Genomic DNA, 10,501 nt, shown 5'->3' on the forward strand with positions numbered 1-10,501 from the left:
AAGAGGAAACAAAACAGACAGATGAATTGTTTTGACACTTCTTCCTCTCAAATTCTCCCTAAAATCGACACCTTCTGTGATAATACTTTGATTTTGGCAAAACTGCCTGTGCTGCTGGAAAGATTGCACCATCTAAGGACTTTTGGACCAGGTCTAATTAGCAGCGTAGGTAGTGGGGCTACAAAGCACTTTGGCAGAATCGCAGCAGTGGTGATTTGACAAGATCTAATTTTTCCTCCGGGAGACTCTCTGGGGAATAAATCTTCTCTTCAGTGACTAATTACCTGTTTGAAGAAGGAGAGCCCCAAGGGTGAGGTGCTGGAGGTGCATTAAACTGCCTTCCTTAGGCCGCTGACAACCTGCACAGGGAGAAACTTTAGGAGGTAAAAAAGCAAGGAAAAGTTTCACATAGAAAAATCATTGGCTTTTCTTTTTTTTTTTTAGCTTCTATACCACAGGAGAACAACGGTCTAAAGCTGTTTCTCTCCCCTTCTCTCTCCCTGGTCCTCCCTTCTCAAAAATGCAAACAACCCTCCTCACCCCCAGGGTGCTTCTGGCCCCCCCTCCCCCAGGAGCACCCAGATCTGGGGGAGCCCTGTGTCCCTTCCAGCCCCACTGTCTCATCCACAGGTAGAACCCTCTCCTGCTCTGCTGATCATGGTCAACAAGACCTTAAATTACTGGGGTCCTGGTTTTGAGGAGGACGTTATCAACATCAACGTGGGGGGTCTGAGGAGGCGGCTCAGCTCCAGCGCCCTCTCCAAGTTCCCCGACACCCGCCTGGGCCGGCTGCTGTCCTGTGACTCCGAGGAGTCCATCCTGCAGCTCTGCGATGACTACGACGTGAGCGCCAGGGAGTTCTACTTCGACCGGAACCCCGGCTTCTTCCTCTACGTGCTGCACTTCTACCAGACGGGGAAGCTGCACGTCATGGAGGAGCTGTGCGTCTTCTCCTTCTGCCAGGAGATCGAGTACTGGGGCATCAACGAGTTCTTTCTGGACTCCTGCTGCAGCTACCGCTACCACGAGCGAAAGCTGGAGAGCCGGCATCACAACTGGGATGAGGAGAGCGAGGTGAGCAGCGTGGACACGTCCCCTGATGAGATCTCTGACATCAACCACGACCTGCTGCGCTACAGCACCCTGCGCTGCGGCAACGTGCGCAAGCGCCTCTGGCTCACCATGGAGAACCCCGGCTACTCCATCCCCAGCAAACTCTTCAGCTTCGTGTCCATCAGCGTGGTGCTGGTGTCCATAGCTACCATGTGCATCCACAGCATGCCCGAGTACCAGGAGGTGGATGAGAACGGCAACGTGCTCGATGAACCCATCCTGCACAAGCTGGAGTATTTCTGCATCTCCTGGTTCACCTTCGAAGTGTCCTCCCGCCTCCTGCTCTCACCCAACCCCAGGAAGTTCTTCACGCACCCGCTGAACCTGATTGACATTGTCTCAGTGTTGCCCTTCTACTTCACCCTCCTGGTGGACGTGACCATGGGCAGTGACTCGGAGCTGGGCAACCTGGGCAAGGTCGTGCAGGTGTTCCGGCTCATGAGGATATTCCGGGTGCTGAAGCTGGCTCGGCACTCCACTGGACTGAGGTCACTGGGGGCCACCTTGAAGGTAAACTGTCTATCTCCTTATCTACTCCTTTAGGGCAAGGAGGAGAGCTCTGGCATGGCTGGGGGATGTAGAAGTCCCTATTTGCAGTGAGCTCCCAGCTCTGGGTGGTGCCTGGGGACTTGCTCGGGGTGGTGGGTTGGCCTGTTTGCTGTCTGCTAAAGCAGACAAGTGTGAGGAGCACTGACTGCATGAGTGCTCTGTGCACACACAGCACAAATCCACCCCACTGTGCTTCGGGCAGCACTGGTGCTTCCAGGGTCTTAGCCAGCCCACTGTGGTATGAAAGCCTCATTGCACAGCACTGGAATAGAGTCAGCCATTCATGGGTGGATATGCAAGTCCCACCAGAAGTGAGTCAGTGCCTAGTAGGGCTGAGAGTGACCTGCTGAGCAGGTAGCAGGCCAGCCAGCAGCTGCTGGGTCTGCCAGCACCAGTGTGTATGGCTCAGGGCTGCTCCTGTGTCCATTCTGGGAAAAGGGGAACCCTCCTAAGGGCATGCTGCCAGCTGACCAGAGGCCAGTGTCCAGCCCCTGGTGTCTGCCCATTTAGGGAAACACAGAAATCCTGGCCCAGCTGAGTTGACACTTGAATTGCTTCAGGATACAGTGAGGTTGGGGCTGGCACAAAGCAGCCATAGAAAAGGAAAGGTTGAGTTCCATGGCCTGGGACAACCAGCCTCAGGCAGGGTCTATGCCCTCAGCAGAGTTGGGTTGCCAGAAGCTGCCCCTCAGTGTGATGGAAAATTTGGCATGCAGGGCTGGAGGAAGCTGGTCCCAGGACCATGCAGTCCTCAGGAGGAAGCTCTGCAGGAGGAAATGCTGACTGTGTGGAGGACCAGGGTTCAGGTAGGCCTAGAGGTGCCATCCCTGCAGGTTTGGTGAGAGAGTCCACATACTCCATAACATGCCCCAACGCTGTGTTTCCCCAGACCCCCACCCACAGTACCCCTGGCCTCTTCAGACAGACCAAAGGCAACTTGAAATCTGTCATGCAATCCTCAATGTCACAGTGCTGCAACCGGACCTGCATCACTGCAGCTCATTGGTGAAGCAGGACCAGCTTCCACACCCAGTGTGGTCCTGCTCACCCCCCACTATCTCTCCCCTTCATCCCTCTTCTGGTGAAGTTTCCCCTGAATCTGGGGAGAAGGAAACTCGCCTCCTGTGCTTACACAGAAAATCCAGCCTAGTGCAGAGGCAAATTAAACTCAGCCTTTAATTGTCCCTGGTTCTTGGTGATTGCATCAATAGAAATCCTAAAGCTGATCCTTGAGCTAAGACTCAGAGTGACACATGCTCCCAGTGCCCCACCACACCTGGGGCTCATGCTGGGCACGGGGGATGATCACCAGCGAAAGCACTGCCCCTTCTCGGGGCAATTGCACAAATATTCCTGTGCTTTCCCCTTTTCAAATGACTTGTGTATCACAGCAATGGCCAAGGAAGCAATCTTTGTAACAGAGTCTGAAACTCAACCAAAGGGCCACTCTCCTCCCACTCAGTGCCTGGCATTGGAGGGAGCTGCAGCTCCTAATGCTGCTCCCTCTGAAGGGCCATGACAGGGATGAGTAGCTGGGGACACCCTGTTTTTGCTGCTGCAGCAGTGACAGGGCTGGCATGGGGAGTACTGGCCTTGGCCATCTCGGCTGCTGGGGCTGGACCCATTCCCGTGGCTGAGTCATGGACAAAAGTAACCATTGTGTGTGAATGGGGATGGGCAGCAGAAAAGGTGTTCTGCCAGCTTCTGCTGTGAAGCAGGATCAGACCTAATCTTGCAGAGCCCACTGAGCATCAAAATATTCCTGGCATCCTCAAAACCTGAAAGTCTAGGGTGGGTTGAAATGAAGATGCCTGAAGTCTTTCCTGTATCATATTTACTTCTGAACACTCACCTTGAAGGAGCACTGACAAGTGACAGACCCAGGTAATGCTGCTGGGGAAATTTAAGTAAACTTGCACATATGGAAAGGGCTCCCTAAGTCCTGCTGGTGCTCCATCCGAGCATGAACACCTTTCAGCAGAGCAGGCACTGATGGACTCATGCATTTTCCTAAGTAGCCAAGGCGATCTGGGGAGCCAGAAACATCCCAGCTCCGGCTTCTGACGAGCAGCTGATTCACCCAGTGACGTGCTGGAAAGTGCCCCATCCTGGGGACTCCGTAGCCAGCTCTAAATGGGGATGAGCAAAGACACAGCTCTGATGCAGCAGCTTGGCATTGTGATTTAGTGGGCACATAAATTACAACGTCTTGTTAATCATCATTTACTTCCTATTGCGAGAGCAGAAAGCAGGAGCAGAGCAGTGGAGGCTGTTAACAGCCAGGAAGTGGGAGCGATGGCTCTGGCAAGCTGAGTGATTGTTCCCCTGCCATGAAAGTGCTAGCAGAGGGAATTCTGCCATTTGTGCATCATAAACCCTGAGCAGTCCTCAGATTGCTCAGGGCCTGATCCACAGCATGTTTAATTTGAGGAGAGGCTTCCCACACATCTTTGCTCTTCCTCCCCACCATGCTCCACATCCATTGCTGCTATTGCAGCTCGGTGACTGCGGGTTTGGATCCCCTCTCCCACTGGCAGTCCATAGATGTTGGCCCGTGGGGAATTAACAGCACATACAGGGACATTCAGGAGTTGCTATCCATCCCCTCAGGGACCTAAATATGTAAAGAGGTTGGAACTGTACATCACATGTCACCCTGCTGTCACTACCATGGGCCATCTTTGCTCAGTCTCCACACTGGTATTTCTGGCAAGACTCAAGGTGGGCTCTTCCATTCCAATTGTCCTCTGCTGCACTGGAAGAAAGATGTGTATTTGACTGGAGACATTGCTGCTCAGAGGGCTTTTTGCTGGAGTCTTTTATTACCTACCATTGCCTCCCCCAAGGCTGGCTACTGGCTAAGCCTGCAACCCACCCAAACCCTACCCAAGGCTGCATCCCAGCTGATCCTTGGCTAAACCTGCATTCCATCTGAACCCGGGCTAAGCCTGCATCCCACTCAAACCATGTCTAAAACCGCATCCCAGCCAAACCCCAGCTGCAGCTGCCTTCCCCCTCAATCGATGAGCAAAACACAAGTTTTGCAGATAAAGGTCTGCAAATAGGTGGCAGTCAGTGCCTGAGGATCAGCTGGGAGTTTTCTGGAGCCTTCCCTGTGCTGTAAACCCTGACCCTGCTTGTAAATTGAAGCAGCAGGAGTTATGGAGCTGCCTGACTTCCCATTTGCCTTCCCCCTCCAACATATCCCAGGGCCAGAATGGATATACTTTTAAAGATGTAAGAGGTTTTTGGTGCTTCTGGTCCCCAGCTGGGATGTACAGATCTGATGTTAACTTCCAGCCAGGAGCAGGTCTTTCTTGGCCAAGTGATACACCCTTGGCTCTGAGCTGTTTGTCCTCCTCGAGGAGCTCCCTTGGCACTGCTAGAAGGCATTTGCAGGCACAGGTGAGAGAGGAGGAGGAAGGGGAGGAAGGGGAGGAAGAGGAGGTTATTTGGTATTACTGGCATTAGCTGAGCAGCTTTTGCCAGCAGTCTAAGCAAAGACTTAGACTCATTCCCTGTCATGAATCCACCCCCTTTAAGTCTCATCCTGACCACAGAAGCCTTTTCCCACATCTGCTGCTGTTTGCTTTGCTCAAATGTTGTTTCCTTTAGCCATTATGTGGTCTCCAATAAAGCATTCTCTGCTTGTTAGGAGACTGGGAAAAAAAAAAAATCCCCACAATCAAAGCTCTGCTTTCTTTCCCCCAAAAGATGAAGAGCAAGCTGGCAGGTCAGTGGGCAGAAACATCCAAAAAATTCACTTGTGGCAGTCAAGAAATGATTGGACAAGCCACGCTGGGAGGATGGTGGTGGAAGTCTCTCCCCTGGCAGTCCCCTCCTGGTCTGACTTGCTGCCTTGTCCTCCAACTGCCCACTGCTTTTTCCCCCTGGGCTTCTGGGACAGGTTTATACTTCGTTCAAATATTAGGAATACACAAAGAAAGATTGCAGCACAAAGGTTTTAGGCTGAAACCAGAGAAATGATGTCTTTTCAAGGAGCATTGCATACCACTGCCATCAGAGTTGGGTGTCCCGTGGCTCTGTTCCCACCAAGGCTCCCAGACCCCTCGGGCTGTATCGCATCAAGCTGAGGCTGTTAGCACCTGTAGGATGGGTGTTAACAGCAGCTCATGCTGACACTGGATGGGTCCCTGGACATCCCAGGGATGTTTGGTGATGTGTCAGCTCTGATGAGATGTTTCTACAGGTGCGTAACAAAAAGTTTTCATGAATGCTCAGGCTCAGGGGTGTTGGGGTACAGGAGGGGCTCAGGGGTCCCCAGGGAGCCTGGGCTGAGACCTGGGTAAGAGCTGAGCTTGGCAGAGACCACGTCCTTCCTGCGAGCAGTACCAGCCACTCAGGAAGGTACAAATTGCTTCTTTTAGTGGCTGCCTATTAGGTGGTTTCTGGGGACCTGCCAAGATAAAAGGAAAATGTGCTAAATATTGTTAGGTGAGATCAGGCCAGAGTGAGTGCTGGAGGCAGGGAGCAGCCTCTGCTGGGGATGCCTGGCTGGGGAGCACAGATCTGCCTTCCCTCCCAGCACTCGCAGGCTGCTGGAGTGCAGAGAGGCAGCTGTGGGTGCCAGGAACGATTCCTGGCTGCACCACTTGCTCCAGACGTGAATTCCCCCACGCCAGCCCCATGCCAGCCCACCCCTGGAGCAGGACATCCCGCAGCAGAGGTGGACCACTGAGATCCCCGTGGAGGTGTGCAGGGAGTGTGTGCAGGGCTGTGTCTGCACCGTGGGATGTCCATGTCCTGGTCAGTGTCCTCCACTGACCAAGGCTCTTCTTTGCCTTCCAGCACAGCTACCGGGAGGTGGGCATCCTGCTGCTCTACCTGGCCGTGGGGGTCTCTGTCTTCTCTGGAGTGGCCTACACTGCTGAGAAGGAGGAGGACGTCGGCTTCGACACCATCCCCGCCTGCTGGTGGTGGGGCACGGTCAGCATGACCACCGTGGGCTACGGCGACGTGGTGCCCGTCACCGTGGCGGGGAAGCTGGCGGCCTCGGGCTGCATCCTGGGCGGCATCCTGGTGGTGGCATTGCCCATCACCATCATCTTCAACAAGTTCTCCCACTTCTACCGCAAGCAGAAAGCGCTGGAGGCGGCCGTGAGGAACAGCGGCAAGAAGGACCCGGAGGAGGGCGAGAGCATCTCCAGCCGCGACCGAGACTCGGAGGCTCTGAGCGAGACCTCCCCGGGCAGGGGCAGCCCCGAGCGCCGCGGTCTGACCCCCGCGGGCCGCCGCAGCCCCTGAGCCCGGCACCGCCGCCCTGGGGCGGGTGGGACCTGCCTGCTCACGGCGAGCCCGGCTCCGGGACACGGCGGAGGAGCCGCGGCCGGCATCGCCCCGGCCCTGCCGGAGGAGGGGCTGCAGGAGGTGTCCGCTGGGTGCTGGCTGCTGCCAGACCCTGTGTCCGCCTGGATGTGTCTCAGCCTTCACCTTGCTCACCCGTGGCTGCAAAGGGAGGTTGTGGTGCTGGATATAGCCCTGCAAGAAAGGGAGGCAGAAAATAAGATATACAAGTGACCCCTGATCAGGCACTGCCCCGCATGTACGGAGAGGGATTTTCCTCTGCCCTAAGGTTTTGTGTTGTCCGGGGTGAGGTTAAGTAGCTCAAGGATGAGGCAGCCCTCAGCCAGGCTGGCAGCCCTTACAGATCCTGTGCCGTGTCGACAACTCCAGCCCCAGCCTTGTCCTGCCCCCAGCTGGAAACAGCCTCCAAAGGCTCTCCGTACATAAAGGGAAGGGGCCTGGGAATGAGTCTGTACGGGAGGAGAGTTGTGTCCAGCCCACGGTGAGCCCCACGGTCCCCAGCCCCTGCAGTGGGATCAACCGAACCTCACCTTTCCACTGCAGCTGGATTTATCTGCTCTCCTGCATTGCCTCTGCCAGGACCACAGGGATCTGGGGCTGTGCTGGAGCGTGGCACAGCTGGGAGCACTGCCCACCCATGGGGAGGGACAGCAGCTGGGCATGACCTGGCAGAAGGGACACTGTCCTCTGAGACAGCAGCAGTCACAGGGCTCAAGCTGGGGGAACTGAGGAGTCAATCCCAGTGGGGCTGTCCCCAAGCCCTGGTCTCCCTCACCCCAGCCTCTAGCCTGGCTTAATCCTGCCTCTTCCCTCCCCTGTCTCAGGGCCAGGCGGGGGCAGGAGGGCTGTAAGGAAGGGCTCACACTGTCCCGGGTGTCCCCACAGGGAGCTGAGCATCCCGGGTGCCGCTGCACTCACCTTTCCTCTGCAGAGAGCTGGGGCAGAGGGGACATCACTGCTTTTGTCACCGCAGCCTCTCACAGCCCCGCAGGGTCAGCGCCTCACACACAGCCTGGGACACCAAACCCCTTCCTGCCTGGACCCCCAGCCCACCTGAGCACTTCTGGGGCTGCTCCCAGCACAGCATTCATTCCCTACAGAGCTTTTCCTTGCCCTCTCACCCCCCGTTCTCTGTTTGGAAATTGTGCAGCTCTGTTGCACACAGGAGTGCACCCAGCAATGCCTGTTCTGAGCAGGAGAAACGCGCATCCACCTCAAACCCGTGTTGAAGGGTGCAGAATGACCCCAGGTACCTGGATCATGGGTTTGCTGCTGGTTGTCCTGGCTGGGTTTCAGCACAGCTGCAGTTCCCAGCGCTGGCTCTGCCTGTCACGGGTAAGGAAAGCCAAACCAACACCGGTGAGGTCCAGCCTTCCCAAACCCAGCTGGACTCAGGGAGGGTCCCCAAGGAAGGGTGGTGTGGGATGGGAGGGTGCTCAAGCTTCTGGCATCATCAAGTCTTCCAGTACCAATGGTTCATGGTCTGCTCCGTGCTTATTCCTGCTGGGAGCTGGGACTGGAGAGCAGCACCCCCTGCTCCAACCAGCTCCTGCTGCACTTTTACTTGAATACAGGAAGGAGTTTCCCCTTCTCAACATAAATATTCCAGTAGCAAAATGTATTCAAATGTGAGGAGTAAATTACATCTATTAATCAAGAAGCATTATGCAAATAATTAGGAGCATGTAAAATAATTTTCTATCTATGCATGGGATGCATACTGTATATTTTATTAAAGACCTCAACGATCTGCTGTGGATGCTGGTTTCTGTTTTGTGGCAGCTGGATGTGCTCATGCAGCCCATGGGTTGAGCCAGGGCTGGGTCAAGGTGAGCAGGAGCAGCCAAGCTGCTCTACAGCGCTGCAGGTCCCTGTCAGCCAGTTCCAGCCCCACCTTGGAGCACAGCAGAGTTCCCACCTCACCCCTGCTCTGCATGCTGTGCTGACAGCCACTCCTCAAGCCTGGACCACTGCTGTCATCCTGGCTGGAGCAGTTTGAATAACCCACCTTCTGAGGCTAAGGAATGAGGCATTCACGGGGTGTTGAGGGGATGGGTTGGAGCTGGTGGGCTCTGGGAAAAGCCTCTCAGGGAGCCAGGGAACACAGCTGGGAGGGAGGAAATCCTGATGCTGTGTGTGGCCTCTCTGACGCTCTGGGTGTTTCTAGGCTGTTGCTCTGCATGGGCTGGGTGGGGAGGGCACAGCTTTGTGCTGCTCTCCCTGTGTCAGGTGCATTATTCTGCTGGGCCTGATAGGAGTCAGGGGTAAAAGCAGAGTTTAATCTTTATACCTTTGAGAGCTTTCCCATTAAAAAAAATTATAAATCCACATGCTGCTAATCATTCCAAGGCAAATTCTCCCCTACTTTGGGGGCTATAAGCAAGGCAGGATCTCCTGTGAGCCCCTCTGCCACATGGCTAAGGCACATCAGAGGGGGCTGGTGCACGAGAGCTCCGAGCTCGGGTTTGGGAAAGCCACAAAAGATGTTTGCTTTTTTTAGCCTCCTGCTCTCTGTGAAGACATTAGGATTTGTATGGCTCTGAGTAACTGCACTAGGAAAATCCTCCCACTGCTGTGCAGGCAGATCTGGCAGAGCTGGAGCTGTGCAGAGCAGGGAAGAGCTGGGTGCAGGAAGGTGCCCAGCAGCAGAGTGGGTGAGCACAGCCCACGCTCCCCAGTGAGACACGGCTGTGCAGCACCGGGCTGCGAGGACGGGCCTCACTTACTATTTCTAAGGCAAGCAGGAAACTCATGTTCTTTTGCTAATCCCTAATCAGTTTTCCTGAGTGGCTGCATTTTCATTTGATACAGTGGGTAAATCAATTACACACTTTATCAGGTTATTCCTACAAAGCTGCTTTCCACATTCACCAAAATGATTGACTAAAGCATGACTCTCTTGCCTCCAGGGGATGGTGATTAAGGAGTGACCTTATTAAGCTATTTAATGCAGCTGAGAATTAGACAACTCTGCTCAAAGAGACAAAGTAAACTTCATTACCTTTGTTTAAAACTTCTTTTCCTTTGCCAACTTTCAGATCCATGACTACCCTGAGCATGGTCTGTGCACTTGGCTGGTAATTAGAAAACCAGATTTTAAAGGGCTTCATCTATAGGAAGGAAAGACTCCTCACTGGTAGCATTTCTGGGCTCTCTCCTGCTTTCAGATTGCTATAACCCTGCTGACCTCAGCAAGAATGAGATCCCATTGCTTGAGCACACTGCTTGACATGTTGAATCAGTGTTACTTCTGTTTGCTGAACTATGTAAGGAGATCAGTAAAGACAAACAGTGCAGTAATTCCTTTTTTTTTTTTTTAAACAAAATAATGCTAAACCACTTTTGCCTCATAGTGGGACAGCCCCGAGGTCTGCATACACTTATGGGTACACTTTAGCCTTTAACTGAACCCAAGCTGCTAACTTAGTTGTAGGAAAAACACAAAATCAAGACTTCTGTTCTAACCATCTGAGAAAGCCAAATGAGCAGCCTGGAAGGCATGGAATTAAATTAA

The 10,501-nt window shown here is 54.0% G+C and overlaps 1 protein-coding gene across 1 annotated transcript; it reads left to right on the forward strand.

The window, feature by feature from the left end:
* The first annotated feature begins 521 nt into the window (after positions 1 to 521).
* On the forward strand, positions 522 to 6,927 carry KCNS1 (potassium voltage-gated channel modifier subfamily S member 1). Its single transcript, XM_066330605.1, has 2 exons — positions 522 to 1,623; positions 6,472 to 6,927. Exons 1-2 carry the CDS (start codon positions 658 to 660, stop codon positions 6,925 to 6,927), a joined length of 1,422 nt encoding a protein of 473 aa, XP_066186702.1. The 5' UTR covers positions 522 to 657.
* The last annotated feature ends 3,574 nt before the right edge of the window (positions 6,928 to 10,501 follow it).

The sequence above is a fragment of the Sylvia atricapilla genome, chromosome 16 (genome assembly GCF_009819655.1).
Source record: "Sylvia atricapilla isolate bSylAtr1 chromosome 16, bSylAtr1.pri, whole genome shotgun sequence".
Taxonomy (NCBI): domain Eukaryota; kingdom Metazoa; phylum Chordata; class Aves; order Passeriformes; family Sylviidae; genus Sylvia; species Sylvia atricapilla.